The 18,976-nt window shown below is 38.0% G+C and overlaps 1 protein-coding gene across 1 annotated transcript in view; it reads left to right on the top strand.

Moving 5' to 3' along the window:
• The window catches only part of LOC115948905, a 35,265-nt gene that overhangs the window by 6,502 nt on the left and 9,787 nt on the right, over positions 1-18,976 (top strand). Inside the window, exons 2-3 of the mRNA XM_031064601.1 lie at positions 331-483; positions 12,234-12,345. Of these exons, the coding sequence (XP_030920461.1) occupies positions 331-483; positions 12,234-12,345 (265 nt within the window). The remainder of the gene's footprint in view (positions 1-330; positions 484-12,233; positions 12,346-18,976) is intronic.

Raw genomic sequence — 18,976 nt, 5'->3', positions numbered from 1 at the left:
TTCCTGCTTCGTGTCCAAGTACATGTTATGTACATGTGGTTTTTCCCTTTCAATGTTGTTGCTTCTTTGAACTTAATTTTGGGTGCCAGAACCCCATTAAATAAGAAAATAGGACCAAAGTTGTCTAAAATACAGCCAAAGATGTCTAAAATATGAAGAGATTTTTGATCTTTACACTGGTTGGTATGAGGCATTCCAGGCAGCCTTCAATACTTGATTTTCTGGTTTTCAGTTAATTAATGGGTCTCTGGTAGAAGCAAGACATATGCCCAGAAACAGGTGGAAGGTTTGTGAAAAGTATGGCTAAATGGAATGCTCATTTTCTTGCAGTATGCTTCAGAGACCAATATCCTTGGTCTGGAGATATCAGCTGTAAAGGATCTCGTACATCAGAACAACAGTATGAGGGCTGGTAGCAATAACTACCTGGAGGCTGAAGATAATTTCTGTGCACTCTCTTCAGCGTTGTCAGGGAGGATAATTGTGAGGGGACTGTGCTGAAATCGGTTGTGCACATACAAGTTGTGTTTGTATTTTCCCGTTTACTGTCTCAGTCCATTTTCTCCCTATGTCTTGGCAACTTTGCTTTCCTGAAGCCACATGCCAGGGTTGCCTTCTGGCAGCATCTTTTGTAAAAAGAAAGAAGCACAACAGAAAAAAAAGAGAAAAAGAAAAAAAGGAAAAGACTACTGTGACTAAACTGTGTTACACAGTCTGATTATTTCAGTGAAGGTAAAGATTCTTCCTTTTCCTCCCACTCCATCCTCTGTGTAGTTAAATTCCAGACTATGTGCTACTATGAATATTTCTACTGTAAAACCTCAGACATCTCTGAGCAACAGAGAAGGGTTAAATGGTCATGGAATTGGTCCACATCCTTACCACTCTGATTAAAATTTTACTGTACCTAACACAGCTTTATGCAATGTGTAAATTCTGAACTAAAACACCTCTTCCAGCACTAAAAGAGAAATTAATTTCATAGACCATGGTTCTGCAACCATTCTTTGGAGACTGCCAACTCCTGTTAACCAGTGCCACATGTGGTGGGTTTCTTGATGTGGAATAGAGCACTGAGCAGACTACATTTCATATGAGACTTTAGGACATAATTTCATATGGCTTTCATTGCTGTATCTTATGATGCATTTTAACTTATCAATTTGAAAGGCCTTCTGCGCCCTTACATAATATTCTTCAATCATTCAGGACACTTGTTTCAGATTGTTTGAAATACTTTGCAAATAGCTATAGGTACCCACTACAGCTCTAGAAGAAAAAAAAAATCAAAACAATATTGAGTGCATTAAAATGCTACATTAAACTGCTAATGATATATATAATTTTATCATGAGAACAAAGCAAACATTGGGAAGGAGTAGAGACAAGGTAGATTAAAGCAGGAGACACATTTTCAGCATGTTAGAAAAAAATGATTGAGGAAGATTCAAGAAAATTCTTGACTTCTGTGCTTTCCTTCCTGTTTGGAAGGTAGAGGGAGAAAGTACTTTGATTTCCTTCCAAATAGAGGCAGAGCTGGTCCTTTTGCAGGTTTTCTGATTTTTTTTAATGTCAAGATTTGCATTGAAGTGTTTTAGGAGGCACAAAGTAGCAGGAAAACAAAAAAAAAAAAGCCAAAAAAATGGTTTAGGAGAGAGGAGAGGGATGCAGTAAAACCATACACTGTACACTTGTACACTTATTTTTTTTCCTCATTCCATCTTTCTTTGGCTTACACCTGCATCACACTGTTTGTCTTCTGCTTAGCTCTGCCATGATGATTCATGATCACTCCGTACACTTTCTTAGGATCTTAGTACATGGCTCACACGCTGACAGAGCTTTAGAAAATTGTCACAGGGGCTGAGTCAGAACTGTGAACTAGAGAGGTCATTCTTCTGATCTTGATGTTGTGTAGCTGTTGGAGCTGAAAGAGGGCAAGGAAGAGTTCTTTCAGGGAATGAATGGTGCTGTGATTGTGAAGTTGATTAAGCTTTAGCGACCTCTCAGCTGTCTTTCTAAGGAGCCATGGATCTTGCATTCCTAAATAGTATGAGGTCTAAATGTCACACAATTATCAAAATTTGAATAGCTATAGTAATTAAAATACATAAATTAAATGTGGTCAGCTATACAATGGTGTACCGTCTATTCTATCCAGTTTCTCAGTAACTTCCAAATCAGAGAGTCAAAAAAGAAAGAGTCTGAAGACAGAATGAAAGGAGGGGTCTGCGTGGCTTTGTACACCATGTGGTCCATCAACACCTTGAGAGGCTGTTATATATTCGAGTGGATCAAAATGCAGCATGAGCAAGGGCGTCATACGCTTTTCTCCTGTGTGCTTTGCCTCGGAAAGATTACTGTGCCCTTGAGAAAACATGCCCCATAGTTCAGCCAAAGGTTTCAGTTTGTACAAAATGAATAATATGTGTGTTTTTTTCCTCTTTGTCAGAAAAGATTAGATGCTTCAGGAGGTTTTTGCCCAATGTAGGTATGGAACAAAACTGAAAGTAGTTGTTACCTAGATCCAAGGCTTTTAAAATGGGCTTTAAATTGTGGATACAGTGGTGCTGCAAAATGTCTGCAGGATGACTGAGAATTGTAAACTGTGATTCTAGATTTATATGAAATATCATGCTTTTGATATACTGGGAACAGTTTGGCAGAGTGTTTTGGCTTTTCTTACAGAAATGGGATGGCTTTTTGAGCATACTTGGGACATTTGGGGTTCTTACTAATGCAGATCAGGATGTTTCAAGAATGTCATCTGTTGCACTCCTGTATTTTGCAAAAGTAGTTGATTCTATATTTAGCTGTGCCAAATGTACGCTTAGTGAACCCGTTTTTTTTTTAAGTGCTTGGCAGAACCACATGATTTATCATGTCTTTTATAAACACACAGATACTGACAAGTGCTAGCAATTTAAGCTAGCATTTGCAAGTTCATGGTATAACAGTTAAATTACTAGCGCAATAATTGTACTAAGAGGCCCCAGAATGTAGTATTAACAAACTCTATGGCTAATTAATTTTGCTAACATGAAAATAACATCTGGCCAAACACGCATAGTCTAGACTAAATCCAAATTTTTTGCTTTTTAAAGTCTATGCCTTCTGCAGAAAACCATGTGTTTCCTGACCTCTTCTAGATAAACACATGTCTTTTCTGAAGTAATTTAATGTCTGACTTTGTAACATCCCAAATAGTCTACAACTGGCTAATAGAAACTTCTGAGCACAGGGTAGAAAAAGACCCAAAATATTATTCTGTTGAGACCTTTCAGTCGGCAATTCTATTTCACATCAGAGGATTAGGCCTTTTGCTGGTGGCTCAAGTAAAACTTAGGTTAAAAGTTATAACCTTTGTCAAATGTTGACATTGTTGTTAGAATTAATTAGCTCACTGTTTTTAGCTTTTTGAGATCCTTAGATTAGATGCTGTAAAAGTGAAATAATTGCTTTATGCTTGCAAGAAATGTTGGTCATAGTAAATGAATAAAACATTATGGTAAACCATTATGCAGCAAATACATAAAATCATGACTGAAATAGAGAAAATGACAAATAGAGTAGAATAGAATTAATATATAATTTAAGATTGTGACAATTATTCTCAGGATGAAATATTGTAGGTCTTTGACATGACCACACAGTTAAAAGTTTCAAAAAAGATGTCCTAGGACACCTAGGAAAAAAAAGTGTCCTATTTTTGCTGAACCCACATGCTATTGATTTAATTTAAAAATGTAAGTATTGCAAAGTTAATTAAAATTGGATAATTCCTGTGACTGCTAATGTTATTTTTATTAAGGATGCATATGTTGGAGCATGTAGATTGCATTATGATTTTTTAGAAGAGGCAGATGAATATTTTTTGCTTGTCCTGCCCTCACAAAACCTGCTTTTCCCTTAAAATAACGATTGCCCACTTGTTACAATACTTGGACAATTTAGTGTAACACTATTATAAACAATTTAAATAAGGTCTGAGTTAATAGTGGAACCTGTAATAGAGCCAATATTTTCTCATGCCTGCTCTATATCATGCTTTCTAGAGAGAGTCTCCCTTTTGCAAGCACAGCCTTTATAGCCACACTGAAAATACTAATTTCAGTCTCCTCTGTAGTGTGAGATTGGAGTTAGGCACATGAGAACAGGCTTTATTGTTCAGACTTGCCTCCAGAAAGGAAAGCTGCTTGTAACCATTAATCTTTTCTCTTTCCAGAAGAAAAGCATGTAAAGTTCCCATGCTGTGACTGTGACACTCACTCCTCACGCATCGCCTTCTTATTCTCTGACACACAGATTGACTGGAACACATTCTCTGCACAGCTCCACAACATGTTTCTGGCTCCTGACTATTTCTGAGGAGAGCACTGCCAGGTTACTGCACTACAACCAGGCCTGTATCTTTTGGAGAGAAATCCGGGCTCAAGGAATGTTGAGTTTACCAAGGCACTGGGCTGGCAGTGTGGTTGCTGTCCATCGACTGTCCTGTCTAGCATGAAGGCATACCCATCATGTAACGGCACATATATTCATATCTGTCCTGTGGCTGTAGAACACTGCAGGCCTTTGCTACAGCTTTCCTACCTGGTCAAATAATTGCATTCTTTTACATCAGCATTCAGAGAAGTCGGAAAGTTTTGTCAAGCAGGGGATAGAACTCAAAAAGAGTAAGTCAGACTTGAAAAGAGCTTTAAAATAGACTTTGGAGTTTTGTACTCTTTGGAATGCAAGTGTGCTGAATTGTTGTAAGGTGTAAATTGGTATAATCTGAGTACAAAGAAATGCAAGCAAGTTTGTTGACTCATTGCAGTTGTGAGACAAGCAATAATTTTAGTTAGATTGTAATGAAAAAAAAATGTCATGTTGTGTCACCCCTGCTTCTCCCCTGGCAAATTCATTAGCTGATTATTCAAAAGGGATAATTAATTCCTTATATTTGCATTCCTTTTTGCCAAGTGATATGAAATTTTCCTTCACATGAACAAAAAATGAAACTGACTAATAATGAAATCACTGAGCATATTTAAACATTAAAAGAACCTTTAAAACCAGAATGTAAGTGTGGGTTCTGCACACAAACAATATGGATTTCCTATCAGAATAACAGAATGGAGGTGGTCCAAACACAGCTGGTTGGTTCCTTCTCGTTTTTGAGGACCTTGAGGCAGGCTTATGCGCTTTGATCTAAATGAACAAAATATTAATTTTCTTTTGTCTTTAGATAGGTTTTCCTGTGCATATTTCTGTCCGCAGAGGCCTATTTCTATCCAGGAGAAGGGGGTGGAGAGCTGTAGTTTTGCTTTGATTCACACACTCATTGTGTCTTGAAGAGTGGGTGATATGACAGTATCCTCTAGGAGAAAAGGCAGAATTCAGGACATCTGTAGTAGAATGTTTTTTATACATTCTAGAATGCAATTGACCTCATACTCTATATGTAATTATTTAATCTAAAGAGAGTGTTATGTCTATAATCTCTCTCCCTCCTTTCTGAGGAGAGTTACTGAAGAAAGACTGGGAATTGAAAACTAAATAAGTGCCTCATACTCAGACCCTTTCAGAATCATAACTTTTATTATATATGGCCAAATATTTAAAACCATCTTCAGTCCAAGCAATTTCTAAACAGTAGAAAGGCTACCCCAAAGAGACTCAGTGGTTATCACCATCTAGGTAGAGTCATCAGGCAATTTGATTTATTTTGTTTTCCGTTATACTTTCACATACATTTCAGACATATGGCCCTTTTTGTTTGGAGTCTAATCCATACTTCATTAAATCTGATGAACTTGCACTTGAATAGTTCTGGACATTTTTTTTGCATAGATGTTTGTTGTAGCCTGAATAGCTGCTAGTAAAGTCCAGGGTAAAGAAGCAAAAAAGGGCCTTTGTATAATATCCACAGATGTTTAATTTGGCTGTGTGGGCTGTTCAGGTCCCAGGCACACACACATGCAGGGTCCAGCTCTCTCTCTGTAGGGGCCCAGGGCTGGCCTTGGTCTCAGGGCAGTACAAAGATAAGGGAATTTCTATCGGGGGATAGGGAAGGAGTGGCTCAGGGACACAGGAACAGACATAGGAACAGGAGAATGAGCCAATGGGGTCTTATCAGCTTTTTGAGGGAAGCTTCTTGTGTTTCCCCAACCCAGGGGATGGCCCCAGGTTCTCCACAGGTGTGTATCAGTGGGATGTAAGAAAGAGGACTCTAAAAGCCGCTTCGGGTCTTTAAGTACTGACCTTTGCTGTCACATCTGAACACATCTTAGAATCCTGTTCATCAGCTTATCAAACTGTGATTTAAACCCAAACTTACTTGTTCTCCTGCACCTACCAAATCTAAATTTGACTCTTTTGAAGGTCAGAGAGTAGGAACTGGAAAATCTGTCCTTTTATCTCATGTGAAACTTATACTACACATAAAATCACTCTTAGAATATATATGTTTCCACAGATAGATATATAAATTTGCTTAAGAATTTTTTAGATGAATTTATAAAATGTGGTGGTTTTTTGTATTTTGGGGATTTGTATATAACACTTTTTTCTAACATGGAATTAACAGTGGCATTTTCTTTCCCTGTGCTGACCTCTGATTCACTGATACACCTTCCCTCATAGCAATTTAAAGCATTGCCAACAAAAGATGCTTTGCCATGTGTTGAATCTGTCAAGCTGTTAACTAGTTTCTCCTCAGGTGTCCATTGAAGATGAAGCAGGTTTTGAACAAATGTGTCTCGGGGCCTGTTTGTTAGCTAATTTTTCATCTGGGTTTCCAGCTATACCAGCAACCTGAGCAAGGAAAAAAGAAGGTGATTTTCAAGACAAATTCTCACTCAAATAGAATAAGCAATGCTACTTGTCTTTTGAGATAGATTACTTTGACCAGTTATCTTCACCCGTTGCTTTGTTATCTCTACATTTGTGTAAGTCACCAGCAGTACAAAATTTGTCTGGAAATACAAACAGAGATCTTTTAAGCACATTTTTCTTGTACTTCCTAGAAATTGAAGACAAGATTGCTACTCCTGCAATAGGGAATTCTAATTTTGAAACAGTCGTGGGACCAAAGTCATTCATAACATTGTCAGTGTCTAATAAACCTTTAAGTAGTTGTGGTTCATTATGACATAATAAAGTAATCAAATAATCTGTCTCCCATGCTGCCAGTGAGAGGCTGCACAAGCTGGGGAGAGCATGGCTAGCAGAGGTCATCCAAACTGGCCAAGAGACATTCCATACCACAGAATGCCATACTCAGTACAGAAAGTGGGGGTCCTGGTTGCTACCTGAGGACACTCTAGGCATCAGCTGGCAGACAGTGAGCAACTGTACTGGCCATTAATTTGACTTCTTGGTTTTTAGTTCCTCTCTTTTATATGAATTTATTACTCTTCATTATTACGATGATGTGAATTTTTGATTGTTTTACTTTTTCCAATTCTCCTCCCTATCCAGTGTTGGTTGGTGAAGGGAAGGGAATGAGTGAGCAGCTGCATCATAATTTATTGCCCATTTGGTCTTTACCACACCTACTAATGCCTCTGGGTGCTGCTCTTTCTCAGTATTTTCAAATCAACGTTTTCTTATAGTGCCTATTAGACACTGTAAGAAAGAATTCTGGCTGAATAATTCCTGCAAATTGCCCACAAATTACTAAAGACCAGGAAAGACATAACATGAGGAGTTTTAGTGGTAGGTGTTAAAATATTTACCCTCCTGCTTTGCAGTATTGTGTGTATGGGTTTTCTGACATGCATCCTGAGATGTGTGAGTTTTCTCTTTTTCCCTGGAAGTCTTCAGAGGTTTCTTCTTTGCTGTTTATTATAATGTGGACATCTTTGAATAGGGTAGTCAATTAATTTGGCCTTCCTGTTCTTTCATCTCAGATTTCTAAAATGCCTAGTGGCTTTACCAAGAGTGAAGATATTTGAATTTTTTTTCTTTTTTCTTTTAAATGTTTAGCTTTTTATGTGAATATTAGGAATGTGTTATTTAGTAATCATCCTATATCTAAAAAAATTCTAATCACCTGTATTCCATGAGGTTATTGAGCATGTTGTTTTCTTCATGATGTTAGACTTCCATTGAAATCATGAGTCTTACAATAACAAGATCTCACTCTGTCCAGGCTAGAATTTGGATATGTAGGAAATTTTTCACTGGTGCTTCTCAAGCTGCATGTAATCTGGACAGTTTGTGTGGATGATGTCTCTCCCAGGCTACCTACAGCACATTTCACAAAGGCTGAAATTTGGCTTTGAGAGAAAACAGTTGCTTCTCAGACTAGCTAGTAGGTAACTTCTCCTAATGTTTTGACTTAATAAGCTGTATGCGTCATGGTCTTGTGAGTTTTGCTTTTTTTTTTTTTCCCAGAAAAACCCAACCAATACCAAACCCACAAAAAACCAAAAAAACCAAAAAACCAAAAAAAACCCCACAAGTGAGATTTTTTGCACATCCAAAACCAAGTAAGAAAAGGAGAAGCAAACCACTTTCAAAGACGTTGTATCACAAAGCTGTTAGAAAACTTTTTTTTCAATTGGTGATCTTCCAGTGTGAAGCAACAATATCTCTTTTGATGTCAAGAAATGGTAAAGAAGAGATTGCATTATTCTAGCTTTTGGAGAAGTGAGACAGTTTCAGATTGAATTAATGCATACACAGATAATGCAGCACACTTCTTTCTTGACAGACAATGAAAATGGGTGAAAATAAGAAGAAATTTGAGAAACAGTTCAGAAATGAATCAACTATTTAAAACTAAATATGTGCCTATGTACTTCTGCTAGGCAGGGAAATATATTCTTTTGCCAGTAATCTAACTGTTGCTTTTCTAATACTTTGTAGCCTTTTGAATGGCTCAGATTATGGTTCATAACACCCTAAATTAAAAATAATAGCAAAAAATATGTCTTACAGGTCAAAGGTAATTATTGCAGTCTGCTTTTTCTAGCTTTAAATATTGAGAATGGAAATCCCATATAAAGATAATAAAGATTCTGTATAATTTTGAAGAGTGATGTAAATTGTATAATCAATTCAATAAAAAGAAGCTTGTAATAAATTTATTTAATAAACTGAATGAAAAATGGTTTGAATTTTCCTGTAGGGTACATTTGTGATTTCTCTGGACTTGCAGATTCTGTCAGTGAAATTCATTTATATGTAGATGACAAATTATGTATTCGTGTAATTGATTTCATAGTTATATCTTACTGTGGAGTTCCTGATGCTTGCCTCCCTGATGGCTTTGATGGAAGCATTACTGCTGTTACTGTGTGTGACACACCTGCAAGCATAGGGCTGGGAGAAACTGGTGGTTTTACAATGCCAGTCCACTCTGCTATTCACAGAGTCCAAGCTGAAATGAAAATGCTTTTTAAGACTTTCACCTAGGGATCTTACACTGAAGACTTACTTTTACCTCTGTGTAAAGATCCAATGGAGAGCATTATAATTCCTAACAAATATGTGGTACACATTCCTTGCCTTTTTTCTTAATCTTATTATCTTGAAATATCAAAACCTCTTGCAGAGATGTCAAGAAATATGTAAGTTAGAGTTTTGTAACTAACATTTCAGTAGATTTAATGGCACACATGATAAGTTTTGAAAATCACCTGAACTCTATTTAAATTATATAAACAACATGCTAGTATAAAAAACATTTACTCAAGTTTTTAAAATAATATAGCCACAATCCAATATATATCATGGAATGAGTTGCAAAAAACAATATTCACAGAAAATACAACAACATTAATTAATGGGAATAAATGTGTTTCTGTAATTAATCTCACTTCCCCTAGTTTGGGGCCTTGACAAGTTCAGCCTAGTAGTATTCTCTCTCCACTCTGATTATATTCTTGTCATAAAAAGCACATCAATAGTTAAACAATTTATTAAGAAGAAAAAAAATCTGAAACCTACACAGATATCCCTTCTTAACAGGTTTCTGATATCTGTCACGGTGTAGCCAGGAAAGTACAGAGAGCCATTTAAAACTGGTCAAGTCCATAAAAGAAGTTTTGGTGGTCTGACCTCTGCTTGCAGCCAGACAGCCATCCAGCCACCCTTGTAGTCCTCCAGCTCCCCAGACTGCTGGGGGAAAATAAGATGGAAAAGCCCACAGGTCAAAATAAAGACAGGCAGATCATTCAGCAATTACCATCATGGACAAAACAGACTCAACTTATGAAAAAATTTATTTTACTGCCACTTAAAATAGAGTTGAATTGTGAAAAACCAAAACCGACAAAAACCTGCTCCCTAAACCCCATTTGTCTCAGGCTGATGATTGTGGTACTTTACCAGTAATAATGTGAAATATGAAAAGTTTTTCAAAGCTATTTTAACTCTACCTGTTTCCTGCCAGTAACATACTAATAAGAAAACTCATTCAATTCACTGCTTCATTCACACTTTCTCAAGGAACAGGGGTTGTGGTCAGCCCACAATAGGTTGTCTCTTCTGCCTTGTCCCCCTCACATTTTGTTACTACAGTTCACTATGTTTGGTCTATTTTGTCTTCATTAGCCAAGGACACTAGGTACTGATTAACTGTGCAGTTGTACTTTAGGGTAATGGATAACTGATAATCAGTATCTTGTTTACTGCCCATGATGGCATCCAGTAGTTCATCTTGCAAGTATTGACTACAAATACCTCTTTAATGCTTTCTATTTTGTTTTGAAACAACTGGACTTAAAATATTATTTTGTGTTTCAGTAACACTGTTTGCACCAATATAACTGTAAGTATATTGTTGTTTGACAAATACTTCATTTTCAAAGGTTTGTAAGTTAGTCATGAACACAACATCTAAGGAATTTTAGTATTCATATCTTGAATGTAGTAAAAGAAAATTTTCCCCAAGAAAAAGAGCAACATGTTCATTAAAGATTTTGAAACCTGCTAAATCATTACTAAAATTTTGTATGTGTCATAGCTTGGCGCTGACACAGTGCCAGTGCACCCATGAAAAAATATTTTTCTCAAATGGCTGCTGTGAGATGTGACCAGAAACAGAGCAGAGCAGGCTCAAGCTTAAAAATAAAGAAAAAAACTTTATTAACCCACACTGTAATAAAAGGAACGCACAAATTCAGAATGAAAACCTTCCAAAACATTCCTCCTCTCCTGACCCTATTTCCACCAAAGCACAGTGAGACAAAACCTTGCATTTTAAGTCAAGTTACCACCTCTCACATAATCAATTCTCAGTTCATTACGGACGAAAGGAGTCTCTCTTGTACCATAGTCTTCCACAGGAAACACAGTTGAAACCTCTTATGTTTCCACGTCACACACGGCACCGCCTCGAGAAAATCTACCATCATGACATCCTCCTTCCATGTACAGTGCTCTCACCACTGCCCATGGACCAAAACTGCTTACAGGGCTCCTTTTAGAGATGCTTTGCCAAGCACCAAAAAACCAACAGTTTCTCGTTTTGGGACAACAGTCTCCCCCATTTTCACCTCCCATAGAGCCAAGGATCTTGAGAACAGAGATCTTCTTCCCTGAAGACAGAGGGCACCACGACACCCTCCTCATATTTCTGTTCACTTCACTCCTGCACATGGTGTCACTGCAGCAGGTCACTCTCTTGGCTCAAGCCACTACATCTCCCTAAGTGCAATCTCTGTCTTACAGGAAAATTGGTTCAGTCTATGGCTATACAAGAAAAAGTCCAGCCAAGGCCATTCCATCATCTCTTCCCAGCTAGGATCCTTTCCCATCTTCTTCTGATATCTCAGGTCTCAGGCTGTTTGCCTCCTCTTTCAGATCAAGGAGGATTAGTGTTTCGCAGAGTTTTCTTTGTCTAAGAGAGGGCTAAAATCTTGGGCTCTGCTGCCCTCAGGATGGCTGAAATTTCACAGCAGCCTGCCCGGGACTCCCACGGCTGGGCACCTTCCCTCACTTCCCCCTTCACTTCCTCCTCTGCCTGCGTGCTTCCAGCACATGACATCAAATTTCAAGGTGGCTCTCTCTCTTTCTCCAAAGGGGCTGCCCGGGACATCTCTACCCCTCTGTCCTGCAGGGGCCAGCCCGGTTCCATTCCCTTCACCCGCCTTCTCTGTCCAAGGCTCTAGGCCTACCTCAGCCTAGGCCGTATGGCTTCCCCTCCCTCACCCCGCCTGTAGGCCACAACCCTTCTGTGACTAACACAAAAGAAACACTTCTTTAGGGCGTTCTCTGCTTTTAACCCCCTGTGTTCTCAGAGGCGTGTCCATGTCTTCAGTGGTTACACTAGGTGTCGATATTCAAATCTGACCACTGATTGGTTTGGCTATAACTTCCCCGTAAAACTCACTTCCTTGTCGACCTATGGCAGTACGTTAAGAAGCAAGACTGTACCATATTACAAAGATAACTGAAAAAAGAGTTAAACATGCTTAGCTTGCATTTCAAGAAATAATATCAACATGCAGTTACAAAACAAGCAACCAGAATGAATTCTTTTCCCCCCTGACTTGTTTCTCTTACTGCACCAGGGATAGATCCTCAGCAGCTGTAAACTGTTTAATCTCCGACTTAAAGAGATCTGTGAAAGCTTGTAGTAGTGAGGATATGCTGCTGCTCTGTATCTACATATTTGTGTCTTTCCTGATGTACTCCACAGTCTCAAAGAGAACAGAGGAAATGCAAACCTTCCAGCTCACTTCAAACTGGTGTCACTGGCAAGTCTTTTAGAAATGCTTTCTCATCAAATAAGCATTATGTATAGCTCCTGGCACTTCAAACCACTTTTTTTTTTTTTTGTTTGTTTTGCTATTGCTGAGAAATTATCTGAAATGTTTTCTAATTCATACACTGAGTAAACAGCACTAGTATATCAGTGATTCCTCAGGATGAGTCAGTTGTAAGCAAAAGCTGAAACTCTTCACTGGGAATTTTATGTAGAATTAAAGGACATTGTTTAGTTCTATGAAAAAAAAAATACTGGTTTTGTATACCTTAATTCCAGGTTTCTTCTTTTTTTTTTCCCCTGTGTTTTTGTGAGTAACCTTGTTTTTTCTACTTTGATGTGTCCAGATGCTGAAAAACAATTTCATATTTACTGACTCGTGAAAATGCCTATTAATTTCTGGATAATCTAGAGCTGATCATAAAACTGGGTTATCAAACAAGTGAAGATGACTTTTGGGGTATCTATTTAGTTGTGGCTATTTGCTGAATCACAGAGCCAGAATACTGAGTAACTTCTGTCAAGCCCTGCACAGGAGAAGCCCAGATCAAGAATAGCAGGGCTGTTAAAGAACAGGACTGAAATGCATTCACACAGTTCTGCAGGGAAGTCTGTGTAGCATCTAGTAGTACCATGTCTGGCATCTTTAACCACTGCTATCAATTCCTTACTTGAACAAAGTAAGGAATTGATGCAGTAGAAATTCACTCCAAGCCTGAGAAAATTTCTATCAATCCAGCAATGAGAAGAAAATTTTAAATCTAACAGCAAAGCTGAAGACCTAGGTTTCACATTCAAAAGCAGAGAATCTAATGAAAATGAGGTAAAGAAAATAAGCTATATATTGAACATGCTGTCTATAGTTTTACAGTTGTAGTTTTCCCTCCCAGTGGGGGATGGGGTTTAATTCAAAAAGTGAAACCAGGAGTGTAGGTGCAAAAAATGCAGATATGTTTTGCATCTTGGTGTTTGCAGAAATAAGACTTGCCAATAATTTTTATATGGCTTGCCTAATATGTTTTATGTATCTTGGTTGTGTTGTATGTATCTTGGGCTCTTTATTATTTTTTTAATATTGTCCTTATTTTAAAATTCATTGAAAGATTAATTATTTGAGAGGATTACACAATACTGTGAAAAGGAGCAAGATCTTTAGAAAAGAGATTGAAGTCATAGATGAGGAGAGCTACAGTACTGTTAGAGTGTAATATGCATGTTAAATTGCTAAAACTACCTTGGAAAAGAGAGATATTAAGATAAAAGTGTCTCTGTCTTTCTTCTGTCTTCTTACCTCTCCTTGGAAACTACACCAGGAGCACTGTGAACTCCTGTTCTGTTTTTCTGAGCAGTGGCCAATATCCAGAATATGAAAGCGTTGAAGATTGCAGTAGTGAGATTGTGGTAAGACAAGTCATTTTACACGACTTTCACGTTTTTATGTGATGTGCTTTTATATCTTACCATGTCAGTCACTGAAAATTGAAGTTCGCTTCTCCTATCTTCTTTATGGAGGGTTTTGATTTCTCACATTTATATGAATGAGGACACACCTCTATCTTCCATCTTAGCTAAAGAAAGTAGTGCATCTTAGAGTATTTTTTTCCCTTTCTTTTACACAAACTGAAGACCAAGGCAACAGACATACTAGCAAGGGCAGAATTGCTAGACAGAAGTATTTTGAAAGAGACACCACAATGTAAAATAAATGTCTTCATTCACACATGTAAACTAGCACAATAATTAAGAAATTTTGAAATGCTAGTACCATGTGATGAAAGAGGAGTACAACTAAAACTTAGTGTAAAATATTCCAGATCTATGGAATTACAAACTCTGATGATAAAACAGATTATAGTTCTTGTTAATTTCCAATTTTCCTAGACAGAAAAAGAATGAATATATGTGTGTTTGGTTTTGTGTTTGTTATTTTTTAATAGATGTGCGACTTTTAAAATTTGAATGATCAGCTTTTCATGCTTTGTGAAGGAGAGGCTTAATATTAATTCCAGTCCTCTGAAAAAATAAGTTCCACTTTCAGGTGCATCTTCAGAAAGCTACTTTATGGAAAGTAACAGTTATGAATGGGCCTTGCTAGCTCCTGAATATAACAAACCTTTCACTCAGAAAAAATTTGGATATTGTGAATAACTGCACCTCAGATAGAAAAGGAAAGTGGACTCATGGCCTTGAGGACAATGGTCTAAGAGCTGAGAAAATACTTACAGGTGCAAAATCAAATGTGAAGTCGCATGGATGTTGAGAACGCTTTGAACTATTACCAGTAATTCCTGAAATTTACAGACAGGGACAGGCAGATCCGTTTTTGCAATTCCTTTTGTTTTTCATTATGTTATTGTGAATGATTCTGGGATATTTCAAGTTGTTTTGTGCTAAAGAAAATAAAAGAAAATACAGTAGTGGATGATTGCAGTTACTGCAAAAACATAAGTTACTGAGCTTTTTGACATATGCTTGCTAAGTATGTTAGGAGAAGAATTATCAGCCTGGCTTTCACCCTTGAAACTGGAAGTTGTTTTTTCTTCACATTTGAAATTTCACTACCTGGAAAACTAGAAGTTTTTTCTTGGGTATATTTTTCCACTGATGATGAGACGCATTTCTAAATGTTTGCCTTGTTTTCTACACCATTTGTGTCTGAAAACAAATAGCAAAATATGGTAGTATATAGTGCAAGATACCTGCAAAAACTCAATGAAGTCCCAGATAGCACTCTGGGTTCCCACCTTTACGAGTGTATGTTAAGACGTGCAATTTAAAGGAAAGAGCAGTTAGATAGAACTGTGCATAAGAACTAGGGAAAACAGAAAATACAGACTCTGTGATTGTGGTGCAGACGCTAAGTGACAGCAGGATCTGAGGATGAGGGTAGACTTCCACGAAACACCACTAAAAATTCCAGGCTGCTTTGACAGCTATAGAAAACATAACACGGGAACTGTGTATGTAACTCTGAATGTGAAGAAGTTCAAAAAAGGAAAAAGAGTAAAGGTGTGACATTAAGAGTGACATTGTTACATTACACTTCAGCCTAGGGACTGAAAAACCCCAGCCCAAACCCTTTAAAAAAGACTGGGTTTTTTCTGCCTTGCGTACTGTAGACATGATTCCTTATTTTTGAGTTTTCTTTCATTTGGAAAGCATTATACTAATGGTCACAAGGAAAAGCAGAACAAAAATGCTGAACTTATTAGGACACTACTTGGTCAACTGGGTTAATAAGGATTTAGATCCTATTTTTCAAAATAGTATCTAAATCCTTATTGTATTCCTTATATACATATTTACTCTGGAAAGTATAATGGTTTGAGGCAAAAAAAAGCCTCATTATGTTCTATGAGCTATATATACATTTTTGGCACTTTTAAAAGTGCATGAAATTAGTTTTTTTGACTAATAAAAAGGTCTCAAATCTAATGAGTGCATGCAAAAGGAAATATTGTAATGCATTCAAGTGTCAGTAAAACATTATTTGCTGTCACCTAGAATAAGATCTCTAATATTTTAATGTACCATTGATTTATTCACAGTCACTAATCTCAAAAGCTTCTATTGTATAGTTTTAGAGCTATGCCACTTTTTGGTAACCTCTGTGTTTTGCTGTATGAATCTATAAAGTTAATTAACATAGAGGTACTAAGATTTTCAGTATCTTTTATTGTTTCTTTAAATAAAGTAGTTGTACATACAAAGAGAGTTAGTCTGAATTCGGGTACCATTCATGGGAATAGGGTTGAAATTCTTTCCTCTGAAAAACAGGTTACCAACTTTGTTGACCTTAGTGGTATAAATCAGTGTCCAAACAGATTGTACTAATTTCCCTGAAGTCTTTTAAGAAGTTAAAGAAGTAACCCCAAAGTTATTTAGGAGTATTGACTTCTCATAATTTTAAACCTTGGAATTGTGTCTCTGAGAATGCAAATTATAAACGGGCCATGGTATTAACCTAAGAGAACAGTTTTTAATCATTTGAGATAGGATTGACAATGCTTCAGATTCTGAGAAATATAAGGAAAGCAAACCTTTAGTCAACTTTCTGTTGAAACCTGAGCAGTTTGTGAATTACCTATCATGCAGTTGTTTGGAATTGCAAAGCATTGATTTTCACTTCTTGGGTTTTCTTCTACTTCTAAGTAAGTAAATTTACATTACAGGGACAAATTCTAGGTCATTACTGTAATTTGCAAAGATGATCAATTACATACTCCTTCCATCTGCATCTTTGACTTCTTTACTTTCAAAAAAATGAACAGAGATATATTTGCATCTTCAAATTTTTAAAAATCTACTCCAACACTGGGAGAAAAACATATAAATGTTACATGCATCCTTAGATCAGAATGAGACTTGCAAACTCAGGGTCTCTACCAACAGAAATCAATGTACAAAAGTCATGAAGAAGAGAATTCTTACGTAAATAGTGTAAATTGATGTCTTAAGTTGGAAAATGCAAGATGTGGCTGGGGGTGTGTATTCTTTACCCATCTGTTAGAGGTGGGGCAGTTATCTTCTGTTAATTAGGCCACCTGTAAAAACCAGGTGCGGCAGTTTTCTTTATCTCTTCCACAACCCATCCTCCCTCAGGGGAGATACCTTCTGTTAATGGTCCATTGAATCTCACTGCTTGACTGATAAAATTACATCATCCCCTTGTGAGATGCTCTGCCCAGGGGGAGGAGCCAGGCATTCCTACCTGGATATAATCTGACATTTGGAACACCAGAGACAGCCTTTTCCTGCTGGAATCCCAGAGGAGCAGCTTCTTTTCCACTGGATTCCCAGAAGAAGACCAGGCCCCTCTACACCACCGCTGGACCTTCAGAGGAAATCTACACCCTTCTACAGGATCACTGCTTCAACAGAATCACACCTGTCACTGCAGGAGGACTGCAGCCATCATTTAATCAGACTGCTATTAACCTGACCAACAGGGTGTCAGATTGTATTCTGACTCTGTCAGTGTTGTTTTGTATTACTGCATTTTTATTTTTATATTCTATTTTATTTCCTAATAAAGAACTGTTATTCCTACTCCCATATCTTTGCCTGAGAGCCCCTTAATTTCAAAATTATAACAATTTGGAGGGAGGGGATTTGCATTTTCCATTTCAAGGGAGGCTCCTGCCTTCCTTAGCAGACACCGGTCTTTTCAAACCAAAACATTAGATAAATGTTGTCAGTAAAAATTCCGGGATCTTTGTGTGTAATGAACCAAAGAAATAAGAGCCTGGAGAGGAAATCTGGAACATGAAGCCTGTGAGTTTAAATGAGAATATCAGACAAGATGGATGGGTATAGGGTGAAGTTATTTGTGTGTCACGGTTGTGTCTATGCAATTGGCTCTGACTGCGCCATTAATGAATGCTTCCTGGTGCTGGCCCATGTTCATCTGGACTAATACAGAATCAGAATGCTTCTTGGCATGAATTCAGCCTGTGCCATCCAAAGCCCTCCCCAGTACCCTCCCTGGGTATAATTTGGCAGTTAAAATGCTCTCAATTACTAGAATAGATAAGGCTGTGCTGCTTTGGCATGCTCCTTCTGGCATGGCTCTACAATCATCCCAGGAGGCTGTCTGGCGTTTCCCAGGGCCTGCCAGATGCACCTTTGACATCATGCTCTACAAATGCCATTCTTATGAAGGGCTGTGATGTAATGTGCAGATTTTTCACAGTTGGAAAGCAAAAAGCAGAGTCATGGTATTGAGGAGCCCAGGAGATGACCACCCTCTTTATAGTCTGCAACAAACAGTGAGAAATGGAATTCAGGTCTGGCTAGATCCTTCTTCTTCATCCATCACTGCCTATGCCAAGACTGGCTTGCCTCCCTTTTCAAGCCTGGTGATCAGACACTTCCACTAAATAAGGGCAGGGTACATGTGTGCCTGCACCTCTTTGGGGGTTGGTATCTTAAACTGGGAAACCTTCCCAAACCCTGCCATGGTTTTATGATGTTGTCTTGGTCTGAAAGTCAGTTGTCTGCTAAGGAAGGCAAAAGCCTCCGTTGGAATGAAAAAATGTAAACCCCCTCCCTCCGAATTATTATAGTTTCGAAATTAAGGGGCTCTCAGGCAAAGACATGAGAATAGGGATAACAGTTCTTTACTAGTGTGTGTAACAAGGCAAACAAACAACAATAACCACGGCACAAACAACAGCCAGAGCCAGAACCCGGCGGCGGGGCCCTTCTCGGCCGCCGGCGCTTTCCCCTTGGTGCAGTTCCGGTCACAGCCGGCAGGGGCGCCGGGGGCTCCCCGGG

The sequence above is a fragment of the Geospiza fortis genome, unplaced genomic scaffold (genome assembly GCF_000277835.1).
Source record: "Geospiza fortis unplaced genomic scaffold, GeoFor_1.0 scaffold249, whole genome shotgun sequence".
NCBI classification, from domain to species: domain Eukaryota; kingdom Metazoa; phylum Chordata; class Aves; order Passeriformes; family Thraupidae; genus Geospiza; species Geospiza fortis.
This window is presented reverse-complemented; position numbering and strand designations above follow the sequence as displayed.